Raw genomic sequence first — 16,593 nt, 5'->3', positions numbered from 1 at the left:
CCAACCTGTGGGGTCCCGGGGCTGGGATGTCTCCAACCTGTGGGGTCTGGGGCTGGGATGTCCCGAACCCGTGGGGTCCTGGAGCTGGGATGTACCAGAGCCAGGATGTCCTTGGAGCTGTGGAGTCCCTGGGGCTGTGGTGTCCCGGGGCTGGGATGTCTCCAACCCGAGGGGTCCATGGGCTGGGATGTCCTGAACCAGTGAGGTCCTGGGGCCGGGATGTCTCCAACCCTTGGGGTCCTGGGGCTGGGATATCCCGAACCCGTGTGGTCCTGGGTCTGGGATGTCTCCAACCCGAGGGGTCCCAGGGCTGGGATGTCCCGGAGCTGGGATATACCAGAGCCAGGATGTCCCTTGAACTGTGGGGTCCCTGGAGCTGTGGTGTCCCTGGAGCCATGGTGTCCCAGAGCCGAGCTGTCCCTGGGGCCGTGGTGTCCCTGAGGCCCTGGTGTCCTGGCTCAGCCCGTGCCCTCCCTGCAGGTGCTGGTGTATGACCTGCTCTTCGGCAAAGGGCTCAAGTGCGGGGGCCGCTGGAAGGCGCTGGCCCGGCGGCACCGGGCGCGGCTGGAGGCCGAGCTGGCCCGGCTGAAGGTGCGGCACAAGGTGAGCCGCAACGAGGACCTGCTGGCCCCGGAGCAGGCGAGTCCCGCAGGTGAGAGGGCTCAGGGCTGGGTGGGCACCACGTGCTGGGAGCTGTGGGGGGCTGTGTCTGACCCGCCTGGCCCTTGCAGCCTCCCAGGTCCCACGCTATGTCCGGGTCAACACCCTGAAGACTTGTGTGGACGATGTGATCGACTTCTTCAAGCGCCAGGGATACTCCTACCTGGGCAAGGCAGCCAGGTGAGGGTTTCTTCCTGCTGTCCCACCTTACCTGGGGTGTCAGCAAGCAGCAGGGGCTTGGGATGAGGTCTGGTGGGTTGAAGGGTTGCTGGTCTTGGTGCTCAGGGTGGCTGGGTTGAGGTTTCTATCACCCCACACTTAGTTTCTGCCTCTCTGGGTGCTGCCTGGAGGTGGGGAGGAACTGTGGGATGAGAGGGATTCTCAGCCTGGGCTCTGGAGGGCTCTGCCATGGCCACAGTGAGCCAGGACTATGTTTATTCATCCTCCATGTGTCTCATGGGCAGCTTGGAGGAGCTGAGGGCCCTCTCCGGAAAGAAGTTCTTGTTGGATCCTCATCTCCCGGAGCTGCTGGTTTTCCCTCCGCAGACAGACCTCCACGACAACCTGCTGTATACTTCAGGACACATCATTCTGCAGGACAAGGTGCGGGAATTGGGGAGCAGGAGGCTGGGAAAACCATTGACGGGGTGGAGGGTCAGCTCCTTCCATGAGAGCTGGGCTTTGCTGCAGCACTTAGGTCTAAGCAGAAACTGTGGATGCAGCCTTCTCTGGGGCTTTGCTTCCATAGCCTGTAGGTTTGAGATGAATTCCTGGGCTATAAAACCTTCCATGGGAGCTGGGGGACCAGCAGCTGGGAGGAGCATGGGGCTGTGGACTGGGCAAAACTTCCAGTGGAGGGTTGTGGTGGCCTTGGCCCTGTGTCACTGTGGTCCCTGTGACCACACAGTGCCAGCTGTGCCCTGAGGAGGGGTTGGGGTGCTGCTGCCCACCCCTCTCACAGGCTTGTCCCTCTTGCAGGCCAGCTGCCTCCCTACCTTCCTCCTCAGCCCTACTGCTGGTTCCCACGTCATCGATGCCTGTGCTGCCCCTGGGAACAAAACCAGCCACCTGGCTGCCATCCTGAGGAACAAGGGGTGAGGGCAGGTTTGTAGGGGGGGTGGAAGGAGGGGGAAAGGTGGCCGTGGTCCCCACAAGCCCATAGAGAGCACAAGAAGGTGGTAGAGCCTGTCACCCTGCCCCAAAAACTCAGGTGGGCTGGTGGCTCTGACAGCGCTGGGCCACTGGAAGCACCTGAGGGGAGGTGAATCATGTCGGGGTTCACTCCCAGGCCCTGACCACGGACCTGCTCCATACCCCTGCGGGGTGAGGGCAGCTCCCAGGCTGTGCCTGCCTGGTGTTTGGGGATTCCTGGGGCCGGGTGGGATGTTCATGCCTGTCTTGGGCACTGTGCTCTGCCTTCAGCCAGATCTTTGCCTTTGACGTGGACCCCAAGCGTGTGGCCACCATGAACACGCTGCTGGCACGGGCAGGGGTCACTGGCTGCCAGCTGGCCCAGCAGGACTTCCTGGCCGTGGACCCTGGAGACCCCAAGTACAGCAGGGTGACCCATATCCTGCTCGACCCGTCCTGCAGTGGCTCAGGTAACACAGGGGGCTCTGGCTGCTCCTGGGGAGCTGGGCTGGGGGTTTGCAGAGCCCCGGTGACAGCTCCTGTCCTGCAGGGATGGTGACCCGGGGGCCAGGGGAGGAGGTGGCCCCGAGCACTGAGCGGCTGCAGGCGCTGGCCGGGTTCCAGCGGCGGGTCCTGGGCCACGCCCTGAGCTTCCCGGCCCTCCGGCGCCTGGTCTACTCCACCTGCTCCCTGCACCGCGAGGAGAATGAGGACGTGGTGCAGGCTGTGCTGCAGGAGCGGGGCTCAGCCTTCAGGTGGGTCTGCCTGGGGGGCTCAGGGGGCTGTAGGGCAGGATTTGGTGCTGACCCTCACCCCAATCCACAGGCTGGTGACCGCCTTCCCATCCTGGCCCTGCCGAGGACTCGCTGCCTTCCCTGGAGCTGAGAGCTGCCTCCGAGCGTCCCCGGCAGAGACCCTCACCCACGGCTTCTTCGTGGCTGTGCTGGAGCGGTGTGAGGAAGGGGCTGATGCCCCCAGGTGAGAGGAGGGCACTGAGGGGCTCCAGCTACTTCTGGGGGGCACCACGGCCAAGGCCAGGGGTGGTGGGCACCCAGGGGAGGGTGTGAGGGGGGAGGTGGAGGGGTCTGGGTGGGTGCAGGAGCAGGAGGCAGGAGCTGGGGCACTGGTGGTTTGGCTCAGGATGTTTGCTCTTGTCTGCAGCTCCCTGCCTGTGGCAGCTGCGGAGAAGCCACAGCCCAGAGAGAAAACGGAGCCAGGAGCAGCTCCCAGGAAGAGGAAGAGGAAAAAGCAGCGGGTGAAAGAGTGAAACAGTTTTTTGGACTGCCCCCTGCCCAGCTGGGGCTGCAGGGAACACTCCTACTGCCTGGGCACAAGTCAGGCTTTGTGCCAGCTGCAGCTGCGGTGGGAAGTCTGTAACCCCTGCACTGAGTGCCAGCCCTGGGCTCACCCCAGTGCCAGGAAGGGGGAATTGGTCACCCAGGGCTGCCCCTTGCAGCCAACTCCCCTCAGGTTTGCCCCCAAGGCAACCCCCACTCTGCACCCTGCAGGGCTGGGGTGCTGCAGCTCAATGAAAGGTGTTGTTTTATCATGTTCCCCCTGCACAGAAGTCCTGACCTCAGCCTGATGTGGAGCTTCAAAAAAGCCTTTAACTGTAGAAATGAAGCAGAATAAAGTTTCTCTAGTGTCGTTTCCAGCTTGTTTGTGCAGTCCTGCCCTGCTCATAGTAGAGGCAAAGTAGGGGGGAAAAAAGTGAATTAATAATAGTAATAATAATCCTGTCCCTGCACCTGCCTTTGACCAAGGGGAGCAAGGACACATGAGCCAGAGTGTGCTGGAAGTGACACCTGAACCCCACCAGCCCCACGTGTCCCTGCCCAGCCCCAGGAATAGCACACGTGTGAACACAGTCGTTTTATTTTAAACCAGGGACAGAAGAAGCAAGGAAACAAAAATTGCACATTCACACTAAAATCCTCATCAGCCACACCAGGAATGATCCAAGTCTTCAGTCAGTTAAAACCCAGTCTCCCCCCAGGCACAGGGGGCTCTCCCAGCAGGGGCTGTGTGGCAGGGAAGGGACAGCCTGGCACCTCACAGGGCTGGGCGTGTGGGACTACACAGTGCCCTCACCTTGTCCCTGCTCATTCCCATCTCCCTCTGGCACACAGGTCTTGCTGGAGCAGACCTGACCAAACTCTGGCACCCCTGAGGACAGGGAGTGGGCGCTCTCCTGGCCCACCACCCTGCCTGGGGCAGAGGGAGGGATACCCAGGGTCAGTCTTGGTGGGCACTAATCCTGTCCCAGCCACTTCCTTAAACTCCAAGGATATGTTTTCTCAGCCTGGCTGCTCTCAGCCCACTGCACCCTCAGCTATGCTGGTGAGGGATGGCCAGAACCACCCCCACCAGCACCTGCAGGTCCTTTGTGTCCCCTCTGTGCCACACAGAGCCTGTCACCTGCCCTTCCTGCCCGGAGAGACACCTTGTCCCTGGCACTCAGCACCGTAACATGAGAGCTCCTGCTCCTCACCCTCAGAGAAATAATTAAAAAAAGAGAGGAAAAAAAAAAGAAAAGGTTTAGTCACATCCACATACATCACATTTAAAAGGAAGGGGATGATGTACAGCAGGGGGAGCACGGCAGAGCCCACGGGATGCAGCTGCCTTTCCCAGCACAGCATGTCGGGCGGGCACAGCCGGGGTGGGAACAGCTAAGCACTAACAGCTGGCAACCTCACTGAACCAAGCTTGAAGGAATTTGAAGGCAATTTAGCTTAAATATAAAAATAAATTTTTATTTTGTTAAAAAACGTTTAAATATTTGTAATCTTTTTTTTGTCTTTTTTTTCTTGCTTTTTTTTTTTTTTAATTTAGACCTCAGCAGACACACACACTCACACGGCTCGGAGAGTAAAAACCTGGCAGCAGAGCACTCCCTGGGGATGGGGTGCCCATCCCTTGCCCTGGGCAAGGCAGGGGGTGGCTCTTGGGTGACCCCCAGCTCCAGCAGTCTCTTCCCATGAAGCTCCCAGGCAGGGAAGGGTGGGATCCCCGCTCCCGGCTGGATGGGGACAGGGGAGGCAGCATTGCAGCTCCTCAGAGCTGGTAAAACCCAAAGGGAGGGGGATGAGCTAAAAATGAAAAGCACTTTGGACTTGGGAGGGGTGAGGAGAACCCATCCGCTCTGGAATCCTGGGAGCAGCTCCACATCTCCCCTTCCCACGTGGGGAGGGGGCAGCAGGAGCGAGGGGAAGGGAGGGGAGAGACTGCCAGGGTTGGAACTCCCCCCCGGCCCGGCTGCCTTTCAGTCACGACATGGAAGGGACAACTCCCCAGCACGAGCAGCCACGCAGTGATGCTACTGTCAACACCCAATTAGCTGGGGCACGTCCCCCCCCAGGGACCAGCGCCCCCCAAAAAAGAAACTCCAAACAGCAAATCCGGCATAACCAACATGCCGCCACACACACGGTTCAGCTCTTCCTCCAAACTCGATTCAGTGAGTGCACAACGGGAGCACGGATAAAGCAGACCAGGGGGAGCGGGGTGGGGGCAGCCCACAGCCCCACGGAGCAGCGGGGATGGGAGAGGGGTGGGGGGATCCCCATCCTCACCCCGCGCCTCCAGCACAGGCCCAGGGGTACGGTGTGTCCTCGGCTAGAGGTGACAAATTAGGTCACTCAGCTGCAGCCATGCTGGTCATCCACGGCACCGGGGCAGCACCAGGCTGGCATCAACCCCAGTGGCAGGGATGGGACCGTGTTCACCAGGCCACGGGATGACAATGGGAAAGACTTCGGGACCTGGTGAAGACGGGGTCCCTGGGCAGCCTGGAACTGCAGCATGGCCCCAGTGGGGCTCCGAGTGGGACACAGCCCCAGGGCTGGCTGAGGGCTGGGGGGGGCACAGGAACAGCTGGAAGAAGCAAATGGGGAAAAATTTACACGTCATTAAACATGGCAAAATAAAGTGAGGGAAGGGACGTTGTGGATATGTACAGAGGGTCGTCCAGCCTTGGCTCTGAACTGTTCAAGTAACAAGAGTTTGGTTTATCCCATCCCAGCCACCCGGCACAGGCTCCAGTGGGTGGCAGGGATGGGGCCTGGTCCCACCACGGGGACAGCTCCAGCCTGGAGCCCCCCACACGTGGGCCAGAGGGGCCCAGCAGCACCGGGGTCACTTTTTGCGGGTGTGCTGCCTCCGTGCCTGCAGCCGCTGGCGAGCGCCTGTCTTGGATCCTGCCCCGATGGAGAAGGTGGGGGTGGACGAACCTGGAAGCAGAAAGGTGGCTCAGGGCCCTGCAGCCTTGGGGGCAGCGTAATGCCCACCCTGGGAACAGCGTGATGCCCGACATGGGAACAGTGTGATGCCCACCCTGGGAACAGCGTGATGCCCACCCTGGGAACAGCGTGATGCCCGACATGGGAACAGTGTGATGCCCACCCTGGGAACAGTCTGATGCCCACTCTGGGAACAGTGTGATGCCCACCCTGGGAACAGTGTGATGCCCACTCTGGGAACAGTGTGATGCCCACCCTGGGAACAGTCTGATGCCCACTCTGGGAACAGTGTGATGCCCACCCTGGGAACAGTGTGATGCCCACCCTGGGAACAGTGTGATGCCCGACATGGGAACAGTGTGATGCCCACCCTGGGAGGAACAGAAGGTTTGGTGTCCCCCGAGCCCAGCATGTACCACCTGAGCCAGCTCCCAGAACACATCTGGGAGCCCTGCTACTGTCCCCAGCCCGAGGAGACACCATGACCCACGAGCTCCCCAAGGCTGGAGCACCATCTCACTCCTTACCAAAGGATGAGCCGACTCCTCCAAAGCCTGAGGCAGGAGTGCTGGGTGTCCTGAAGGAAAGGGTGCTGCTTCCACTGCCCACAGCTCCTGGGACGGGTGTGCTCTGCCCAAAGGTGGGCGCAGGAGCTCCTGCAAATCACAGAATCAGCAACAGGTCACTGTGAGCCGGGGTTGGCAAAGGAAGAAGAGCCTTTGGGAGCCAGTGGCACCCACAGGACACACAGGACTCTGCAGGGGTTGAAGCTCCCGGCCTCTGCTCCCAAAAAAGCCCTTTTAATGCCAAAGTTACACTCTTTGGGTAATCCCTGGGCTCTCCTGGCAGCGGGGCTGCACAGAAGGATTTGCCAGGGAGGAACAAAGGCCTCTGTCTTTCTACATCAAGCAGTTGCTTGGTGTGTGGGTTTTAGTTCTGTGGTAGCTGGGATGGTCCAGTGAGGGTGTGAAATGTTAGGGAAACCCTGAAAGTGAGGACAAAGAGATGGTAGTCACTGGTTGGCAGCTTCTCTGTCAAGGAGCTCCAGGTGGCTGTTAGGGACTGGTACAACCTTGGCTCCTGCAGGACACCTGGCTGGGGGTAGAGCCAGGGAGCTGGTGCCTTCAGAAGGGCCAAGGAGAGTTTAAGGATTCCCCTCCACCACTGAGGGCTGAGGCCCTGGACAGGGAGGATTGGAAATGCCTTCCCTTTGCACAGAGAGGCTCTGCACAGCAGGAGCACCGGCCTCTCCAGGGTTGTGGAGCCCGGGAGCTTGGCAGTGTCCATCAGGAATGCTGCTGCCCAACTCCAAACCTCCAACATGGCCTGCAGTGACAGGACAAGGAGTAATGGGTTCAAAGTGAAAGAGGGGACATTCAGGTTACACATACTGAAAAAATTCTTCCCTGTGAGGGTGGGGAGGCCCTGGCACAGGTTGCCCAGAGAAGCTGTGGCTGCCTTCCATCCCTGGAAGTGTCCAAGGCCAGATTGGACGGGGCTTGGAGCAACCTGGGCTAGTGAAGGTGTCTCTGCCATAGCAGGGGAGTGAAACATGATCTTTAAGGTCCCTTCCAACCCAAACCATTCCATGCTGACTCACCTCCAAAGGTGGGCTTGCTGTTGGGGGTGCTGGTCATGGTGAAGGCGAAGGGGGTGCTCTGGCCCGGTGCCCCCAGCGTGCTCTGCTGCAGGGAGGAGCCAAAGGGCGCTGCTGCTGGGGCCGCCCCGCTCTGCCCAGCTCCAAAGTTGAAGGCCACGGCCGGGGAGCCGCTGCTGAGGCCTGGTGTGCTCATCCCGAAGGCGCCGGCCGAGGGGCCTGGCTGGGTGGTGGCCCCGAAGGTGAACGGAGACGGGGTGGTGCCAAAGACGGTGCCACCGGCGCTGCTGCTTGTGGTCTGGGTGGTGGCACCGAAGCTGGATGTGGTGGAGGTGGCTGTCCCGAAGGAGAACACCGAGGTGGTGGTGCCGCCGAACGCTGCCTGGGTGCTGCTGGTGCCGAAGGAGCCCTGGGCGCTGGTCGTGCCAAAGGCTGTCTGGGCACCGCTGCCGAACGCCGGCTGAGCCGCCGACTGTGCCAGGGGGGCTCCGAAACTGAACGGGGGGGCGAAGCTGACGGGGCCGGCAGCGGGTTTGCTGGCAGACGCTTGGCTGTCGGCAGCCCCGGCGCTGAAGGCGCTCTTGGTGCCGGGGTACGGCGGCGGTGGCTTTGCACCGGCGCTGAAGGAGCTGCCAAAAGCTGAAACGGAGGAGCCAAATGTCAGCGGCGCTTGAGCTGTGGTGGCTGGGGCAGAGGAGGTCAGTGTGGTGCCCCCAAATATGCTAAAGCCCGCAGTGGTGGTGGCAGCAGCTGTGGAACTTGAAGGTGCCTGGCCAAAGGCAGGGCCTGCTGGGGCAGTGGTGGTGGCAGTGACCGTGGCCAGAGGTGGCTTCCCGAACTGGAACACGGGCCCTGGGGTGGCAAAGTTGGTTTCTGTGTTGGGAGCGGAGCTGGCTGGGGCCCCGAACAGGAAGGGCTGTGCCGCGCTGGTGGAGGTGGCAGTGGTGACGGTGACAGCCGGGCTGGCGGCGGGGCCTGTGGAGGAGGGCGGGGTCAGTCCGAAGCTGAAGACGGGTTTAATGGTGGCATCCGTGGAGGAGCTCTGGGTGGTGGCTGTCGTAGCTGCAGTGGTGAAAATGATGTTGGGAAGGCCCGTGAACACCGGGGTAGGCGAGGAGGCTCCGGGCCGCTCTGGGGCCGGTTGTGCCGTCGGTTTGAAGGCGAAAGGAGAGACTTTCGCTGGAGACGAAGCCACGGTGACGCTGCCGAAGATGGGCTTGAACATGGTGGTGGTGATGGAGGATGTCGAGGAAGGGCCTGAGCTCGCAGACACGGTGGCTGTGGTGGAGGTGACAGCCGTGCAGGCTGCCGTGCTCTCGCTCTTCGGCACAGCACCGAAGATGGGTTTGAACATGGGGGTGGGCATGGCAGTGGCCATGGTGGGCACGGCAGTGGCTGCAGTGGGCAGGGCAGTGGCCAGGGTGGGCACAGCAGTGGTCAGGGTGGGCACAGCAGTGGCCGGGGTGGGCACAGCAGTGGCCGTAATGGGCATGGCAGTGGCCGTGGTGGGCACAGCAGTGGCCACAGTTGCCGCTGGCTGGCTGGCAGGAGGGGTATTCAGCATTCCAAACACGATGCTTGGCTTCGGGAGAGAGGGAGATTTGCTGGAGGTCTGGCCCAGCTCAGTGAACGCAGAAAGTGCCAGGCTGTTTGGGGGCTGCACCCCCAGGGCAGGGGGGGCAGGTGTGCTCAGCACGGGCACAGGTTTGGTGTCAGCAGAGGTGTCAGGCAGAGAGCTCGACTCCAGCGACACCGTGGGGGCGGGTGGCTGTGCAGCTGATGGAGGTGGCTGGGATGCTGCTGCAGCTCCAGTGGTGTCTGGAAAGGGGGAGAGAGTTTATTTAGGGATAGAGGGGCACCTACAGACAACCCACCCTTCTGCCAGGCACCCACCTGCTGGTGCAAAGCCTCCTGGAGCAGCCCCCACCACACCCAGCCCTCTGAACTTACCGCAGCCCCCAGCAGGACCAGGGGTTTGGTGTCCCCAAATGTGCCCCTTTGAGACCTGCCTGCCAGCTCTGCTGCCAGAGGAGCATTTGAGCAGGAGGGTTTGTCACCTGCCTCACAGAGGAAACGTGGAGTTCCCGCTGTGGCTGCCTGGCTCTGCCGGGTCCCATTCTGCTGACCCTCCTCCTCCTCCTTACCTGGTGCTGTGGGCACAGCCTGGTTGCTCTGCATCTTCTTCAGGCTGTCCAGCAGTGAGGAGCTGGTCAATGTAGGAGCTGTGGAGGCAGGTGCAGGCCCTGAGGAGGTCACGGTGAACACCAGCGGCTTGGACACAGGTGTCATCTCTGCAGTGGTGCTGGGGACTGCATCTACAGGGAAGGAGCAAAGAATCAGGATCCACAACCGGCTGTGGGGGACAGACCCTTAGCAGAGCTTCTCCAGCAGGCAGGGAAACGACACCAACACCCCACAGCCCTGGGGAACCTCACACAGCACCCTGGAGACATGAGATCTCCTCACTCTGAAGACACAAAGAGCAGCCCCAGACTGAGGCAGGACAAACCCAGGTGCTTCCCCAGACTGTGCTACAGACACCCCACTGCTCTACCAGCCCACACTTGGGCTCGCTCCTACCACCCTTCATGTTCCCAGCCCGCCCTTACCAGCCTTATCCTCCAAGACACTGTTGAACCACTGCAGCACTGCCTTCTTCTCCGCATCCAGGTCCTCCGAGGTGATGGAGTAGCCCAGCTGAGGCGGCGGGGGCTGCCAAGAGAGAGCAGCAGCAGCTTAGCTCCTTCCCAGGGAAGCAGAGCCTCTCGGAAGGTGTGCTGGCGACTGGCCGTGGCGAGCCCCGTGAAGCAGCTGGTCCTGCCGCAGCTACCGCGGAGCTCCGGTCCCCGACTCTGCTGGACCCCCGGCGTGGCACTGAGGGCACGGCAGGCCTTCCCCAGGCATTACCTGGTCCGGCAGCAGGCAGCACAACCACGCACAGCCCACCAGACACTGGGGCGGGGGACAGCGTCACTTCCCACTCGGCCAAGGACGGGGCCTCCTTCCTGAGGGCAGGCAGGTCACTGTCCCCCCAGCCCTGCAGAAATTGCAGTGAGCACATTCTATTGCCAGAGCGGGGCCAGAGGGGCTGCGAGACAGCGACGTACCAGCACCAGTTGGTCCCCACGCAGCGATGACAGCAACGGGATCTTCCGCTTGCGCTTCCCGCTGGTCCCCGGCGCTGACGGCGGGCTCAGGGAATTCCGCTTCTTCCACACCGGTGACTCCGCCACTGCAGAAGGAGACAGGTCAGGCCCAGCTCCAGGCAGGTGTTTGGTTGTACTGATGGGGCTGTCCCAACCCCTCTCTGGATGGCCCAGCTCAGAGGGCAGAGCCAGGGGCAAGGCTTTCAGCTGCTCTCATGCCCTGGAAGAGCAGCTCGCACCACACACCCAGGGAGTCTGGGAAAAGAGCCTGCTGGGGCTCTGTGGGTCAGCAACCCCTTCCCAGCTCCAGGAATGGTCCCTGCACCATACCATGGGGCCCACCTGCCACAGGCACAGAGGACTGCCTCTCCCTTTTAGCTGAGGAAGCATTGGAATAAGCTCAGCCTGGAATTTGATCAGAGCTCCACTCACGCCACAGCAGGTCTTGGCCAAGGCTGACACCTGAACCCATGCTGGGTTGGGAGGTGGAGTTCCCCCTTGCAAGCCAGTTCCCAGGCATCTGCTAGTACCCCAACACTGTCAGCACCCCCCTAATCACCTGGAAATCCCACCAGGGCAGTCCTTGAGGCCAGTTGAAGTAGCACTGCATTGAGAGCAGCACATTCTGAGTTTCCAGGTGACCTCTCAAGCCCATCTTACTGCAGGCCTTGGCTACCTCAGCTACCTCCTGTTCTGATTTTGCTCACCCTGGTGGCCCATCCAACCCAGGTGCAGAGCCAGGGCCCACCTACACTCACCTTTCTCTGTCTGCAGCTCCTTGTCTGACTTCACTGGGGTGGAAGTGTTGGAATGATGTGGTTCCTCTTCCCTGTGCAAACAGGAGACAGCCAGTTAGGATCAATCCTGGGCTCAGCCCCATCCCAGGGAACAGGATGAGACTGAACACGCTGAGGATTCCCACCAGCACCCCTGGTGTTTCTTTGCCACCTGCAAACAGACCTCAGGACAAGAACCTTGTGCAGCTCCAGGCAGAGGAGCTGCTTCTTGCTCCAGCCCCAGCTTGGCTGGGCCTGCACCCCCTCCTCAGGATGGGTCAGCCCTGGGGGGCAGCTGGGGGTCCTGGATGGGAGCACCGCCCCTCGCAAGTTAGACTCAGCCTGTCACCAGGTGATTGTGTCAACCAGGTGATTGTGTTGACTTCAGTTCTGACACAACCTCAGGCTCCTCTGATTTGGGAGAGAGAAGAACACGGGTTGTGCTCGAAGGCAGGCACTACGATACAGCCCTGGGATTTGATTTTGAGGAGATGGCAAAAATCAGGGCCTGCCTTTTCCCAGTGTTCCAGCAACCACCAACCCAGGCCATGCCACTGCCATAAGGCACCATCACCTCTGCAGCAACTTGAGCCCCTATATCTCCGACCCGGCCTGGGAGCAGGGCAGGGGTGGCACTGGAGTGTCATGAGGTGACAAGGGGGCCAATCAACATGACAAGGGGGTCTCCACACCAGTGAGTGACCCACCATCGTGTCTTGGAGAGGAGTCTGGACTGTCCCAGCTCCAGTGGAAAGTGGGACTTGGGCACTGGGATGGCTGGGAAGGCGACAGTTCCGTTCCCAGCTGGCTCTGTGAGAGCCTGGTTACCTGGCTTTCTTCAGAGGCCACTCTGGGGTCTGGGGACGGGAGGACGCTGGGCTGGACATTGGGGACAAGCTCACACCACTTCTCTTCCACAGCTGGAATAAAGAGAGACACCAACAATAACTCGCTGGGGGGCTGGCAGGGAGCAGAGCCCTCTCCTCCCTGCTCGTCCCCACTCAACCCCATCACCCAGGACTCTGGATAATGAGCCCAATGAGTCCAGAGCCCCTCCTGCTTCACCACCACTTAACTCCCCTCCACATTTTGGGGAGCTCAATGTCTGGTCACCTCAAGCTGAACCCACATGGGGAAAAAGCAGCATCCAGGGCCAGGACACTGCTGGGCCAGCTCTTGCCTTTGTGTGACACAGGCAGGGGCCACCCAGCTGCCTTGGGTACCCTCATGTGTGTGGGGCTGCTCTGGCAGGAGCCAGCACCTCCTTGCCAGGAGTTTAGAGCAGGATCCCAACGCAAGGATCTGACTCTCCCCAGCCCCAGCAAACCTCTCCCTACCACTATCTGGAGCAAAGCTTTCCCCACACAGACAGAGCTCCAGTGGCCATGGCTAAGTGTCCCTGGCACATCTGCAAGCCCAAGCAGGATACAAGCAGTGCTGCATCAGTGAGCAGCTGGGACCTGGGTCAGAGAGGAACACATGGCTCCCACACTGCTGACTCCAGCTCAAAAGGTGTCAGCGCAGCAAAGCCTTTTTTTTTTATCTTTCACCTGCATCTATCCAGCCTTGCAGAATGGCCAGGGATGAGGAGGGAGAGCAAAACAGCCTCATCCTTGGTTTGGTGCAAAAGCAGCAGGGCAGCTCAGCCTGGGACTCCCCAGAAAACAGGGAACATTGCTGCTGGACCCACAGCCCACCTGACCCTTGAGGACGGGAGCTGAGCCACACCAGATCCAGGCAGCCAGCCACGCTGCTCTTCATGAGCCCAGCACTGGGATTCCACGGGTGATCCCAGAGGAATGTGCAGCCCAGGTGTCCATACCTGTGCCAGGCCACGGGTGGAGCTGTAGGAGCTGGTGATGGCGTTGCGGATGGAGCTGGGGATGCCCCCGGAGTAGGTGTTGTTGAGGGAGCTCATGGAGGACGTGCGGGACCTCTTGTTGGAGCAGTCGTCGGGGCAGTGAGAGACAAGGCCCCTCTTCAGAGAGCCCGGCCTGCAGGAGGGGTGTGAAGGCTCGGTGAGCTCCCCTGCTCTGCCCAAAGGTCCTTTCCATGCCAGGCAGGTGGAGGAAGGCAATCCCACTCCTTATAGGCTTGGGAATAACCCTCAGCAGCAGCACAGCCCTGCTGTCACAGGGTGACAGACCGACAGCCTCTCCTGCTCTCCCCCAAAGCCAGGCTCTGCAAGCAAAATCCAAGCCCCTCTTCCAGATCCCACAGATTTTTGCTCTCCCCGTCTCCCCATCCCAGAAGTTGCTTTTGGCCCGGTGGACACTTACTTGGGTATGAGAGAGGCGGGGGCACCGTTGGCTACCAGCGGCTCAAACGCTGATTGCCCACTTCCACTGCTGTCGTGGCGCCTGTGGGAGAGAGGGTGGAACCCTGGGGCAGTATGGAAGCCTCTCCCAGCCTGGGGGAGAGGCCCCTTTCCAGGCAGGCTCAACACTGGGAGAGCTCAAACCCTGCTTGTTTTCCTGGGACCCAATACCCAGGACAAAGTTCTTCCACATCTGCAGACTCCTGTGGATTTTCTCTTGTCCCGGGCCTGTCCTCACTGACTCTCACCCCAAATGCCAACATCCTGCTGGGCACAGCCGTTTGGGCATAAGAAAACAAAAATCTTTGCTCAAGTCCATTATTCTGAGCCAAAATACTTCCAGAAATGAGCTGCTGAGTCTCTCTGAACTGACTCGAGCTCTGAAACTCCCATCTCCAACTTTCTGCCGAACCAATGCCCTGGACCGTTTGAGTCAGAAGCCGAATTCCCCTTCCCACAATGATTCCATGAGGACCTGAAGTGTGAAAGTCCCAAAGCAAAGCTTGCTGTGAAGCAGAGTTGGAGGTGTAGGACAGCTCTCCTCAAGCTCTGAGCACGCCTACCCCACAGCACAGGCCACCCCGCGCTCTCCTGCTGACACAGCTCCTTTCTGCCCTCCAGGGTCCCGGAATTTTCTGCCTACGAGCATTCCTTGTGCTTCCCAGACAGGAATGCCTTCAAACTGCCTTTTGTGGCAGAGTTGTGTATCAGCATATTAAAACAGAATAAAGAAAACCCCTGAGCTGATCCCCTCTGTGCATCCATCCCGTTGTTGTCCTGCTTGGCTCAGATAAACCAAGTCAAGCATCCAAAGATGGGAATTCAGTGCTGGAGGAGGATGGCGTGCCCTGCCTTGCCCTGCCGTGCTCTCTGGGTCACCTCCAGCAGCAGGACAATGTGCCTGGGCACTGCCCAAGCCACTCTCTGCAGTGTTCCAGCTCCCTGCCCAGACCAGCCCCAGCACAGAGGGAACAGCCTCCACGGACACAACTGGGAAGGATGAAGCAAGTTGGAGCAAGTCCAGAGAAGGCCACAAAGTTGGCAGGGGGACTGGAGCAACTTCCCTATGGAGACAGGCTGAGAAAGCTGGGGCTGCTCAGCCTGGAGAAGAGAAGGTTCCAGGGAGAACTCAGTAGCCTTCCAGGATCTGAAGAGACCTACAACAGAGCTGGAGAAGGATTCTGCAGCAGGAAGTGTAGTGACAGGACAAGGAGTGATGAGTTCACACTGAAAAAGGGGACATTTAGGTTGGCTATACACAAGAAATCCTTCCCTGTGAGGGTGGGGATGCCCTGGCACAGGTTACACAGAGAAGTTGTGGTTACCCAATCCCTGGAAGTGTCCAAGGCCAGGTTGGAGCAACCTGGGCTAGTGGAAGGTGTCCCTGCCCATGGCAGGGGGTGGAATGAGATGGTTTCTAAGGTCCCTTCCAACCCAGGCCATTCCATGACTGCATGAGTGCAGGGCAGTGAGGCAGTGCTGTGCCTGGGCTGTTGGACTCCACCAGACCTTGCAGTCAGGATTTACTCCTGGTCCTTCCCAGGGTGCTGGCAAAGACACTGCACCCTCCTTCCCTGAGGCTCAGGGCTGGAAGTCGCTGACCTCGACTAACAGAAGCAGCAGTGTCTCCTGTTTACCCTCACACTTCACCTCCCTTTGCTCACTCAGCCCAAGAGGGAAATGTGTGGAGTTTTTCAAGAGGGATCCTTCCAGCCAGTGATCCCATCTCTCTTGGGAGCCCAGGGTTGACTGAAGGACAGAGCCCACAGCAGACACCAGCACTTCCCACCACGCATTCCCAGTCTGAAAATCCCTGTGAGAAGAGAAACCATTTCCCAGCCAAGCTTCCCAAACCACATCCCAGCCCTTCCCAATCCCAGCCAGGCAAAGGAACACACTGGACCCACACCTAAACCACATCCCTTTGATCTCAAGGACAACAGGAGCCTCAGAGGACTGTCTGACACAGCCCCAAGGGCCAGGTGATGGATGGGGTGTGCTTCCTCCCTGCAGTTCCCTCACCACAGTGTTCTTCCAGCCCAGATCCTGGTCACACCACGCATGGCACTCTCTGGGACACATCCCATTGGTCACCACTGGAGCGAGAGCCCCATCTGTGACCTTCCCAACACACCACCAGTGACCTGAACTGCTCCCTCCTTACCTTCTCTTGCTCTCCTGATCGTTCCCAAAGGTCTGCTCCTCCTCCTCCTCCTCTTCCACAGCCCTTTTCCTGCTCTCCCTGATGGCATTCAGCACAGTCTCCTTGGAACACGGGTCGGGGCTGCTGGTGGCTGGGAAGGCCAGGGGTGAGACCAGCTGCTCCAGGCTGGGGGGCAGAGCAGAGCACACTGTTAGGCTAGCTGGGATCACTGCTCAGAATTCCCCCACGGAAAGGGGGACACGGTTCTTCTAGAAGTTAAGATCACACCATCCTCCCAGCCATGTGGCAGCACTCAGGATGGGATGGTACTCCCAGGGCTGATAATGCGGCTTCCCCCAGTGTGTCTCCATATCCCCTGTGGATAATAAAGGGGTTCCCCCCGATGTGTCCAGTATTCCTGTGGTTATAAGTGGGCTTCCCCCGGTGTGTCCCTGCAGTAGCCCCTGTGATTCCCTCCAGTGTGTCCCGGTCCCCTCCGTGGCTGATAACCGGGTTCCTCGAGGTGTGTCCCCGTCCCCTCTGTGATTCCCCGGTGTGTCCCGGAATCCCCCTCTGTGATTC

At 60.0% G+C, this 16,593-nt stretch overlaps 2 protein-coding genes across 2 annotated transcripts in view; one reads left to right on the top strand and one right to left on the bottom strand.

The window, feature by feature from the left end:
* The window catches only part of NSUN5 (NOP2/Sun RNA methyltransferase family member 5), a 4,018-nt gene extending 577 nt beyond the window's left edge, over positions 1-3,441 (top strand). The window contains exons 3-10 of the mRNA XM_027668999.1: positions 481-652; positions 732-840; positions 1,125-1,263; positions 1,639-1,754; positions 2,083-2,261; positions 2,342-2,546; positions 2,617-2,769; positions 2,953-3,441. Coding sequence (XP_027524800.1) covers positions 481-652; positions 732-840; positions 1,125-1,263; positions 1,639-1,754; positions 2,083-2,261; positions 2,342-2,546; positions 2,617-2,769; positions 2,953-3,058 — 1,179 coding nt within the window. The 3' untranslated portion in view covers positions 3,059-3,441. The remainder of the gene's footprint in view (positions 1-480; positions 653-731; positions 841-1,124; positions 1,264-1,638; positions 1,755-2,082; positions 2,262-2,341; positions 2,547-2,616; positions 2,770-2,952) is intronic.
* Positions 3,442-3,650: 209 nt separating this feature from the next.
* LOC113959769 (nuclear envelope pore membrane protein POM 121-like) overlaps positions 3,651-16,593 on the bottom strand; it is a 13,588-nt gene continuing 645 nt past the window's right edge. Inside the window, exons 2-12 of the mRNA XM_027669005.1 lie at positions 16,033-16,240; positions 13,831-13,911; positions 13,374-13,545; positions 12,380-12,471; positions 11,534-11,604; positions 10,737-10,861; positions 10,239-10,341; positions 9,774-9,944; positions 7,633-9,447; positions 6,560-6,688; positions 3,651-6,023 (exon numbers count right to left, since the gene is read on the bottom strand). Coding sequence (XP_027524806.1) covers positions 5,929-6,023; positions 6,560-6,688; positions 7,633-9,447; positions 9,774-9,944; positions 10,239-10,341; positions 10,737-10,861; positions 11,534-11,604; positions 12,380-12,471; positions 13,374-13,545; positions 13,831-13,911; positions 16,033-16,240 — 3,062 coding nt within the window. The 3' untranslated portion in view covers positions 3,651-5,928. The remainder of the gene's footprint in view (positions 6,024-6,559; positions 6,689-7,632; positions 9,448-9,773; positions 9,945-10,238; positions 10,342-10,736; positions 10,862-11,533; positions 11,605-12,379; positions 12,472-13,373; positions 13,546-13,830; positions 13,912-16,032; positions 16,241-16,593) is intronic.

The sequence above is a fragment of the Corapipo altera genome, unplaced genomic scaffold (assembly GCF_003945725.1).
Source record: "Corapipo altera isolate COAL_440 unplaced genomic scaffold, ASM394572v1 187, whole genome shotgun sequence".
Classification (NCBI taxonomy): Eukaryota; Metazoa; Chordata; class Aves; order Passeriformes; family Pipridae; genus Corapipo; species Corapipo altera.
This window is presented reverse-complemented; position numbering and strand designations above follow the sequence as displayed.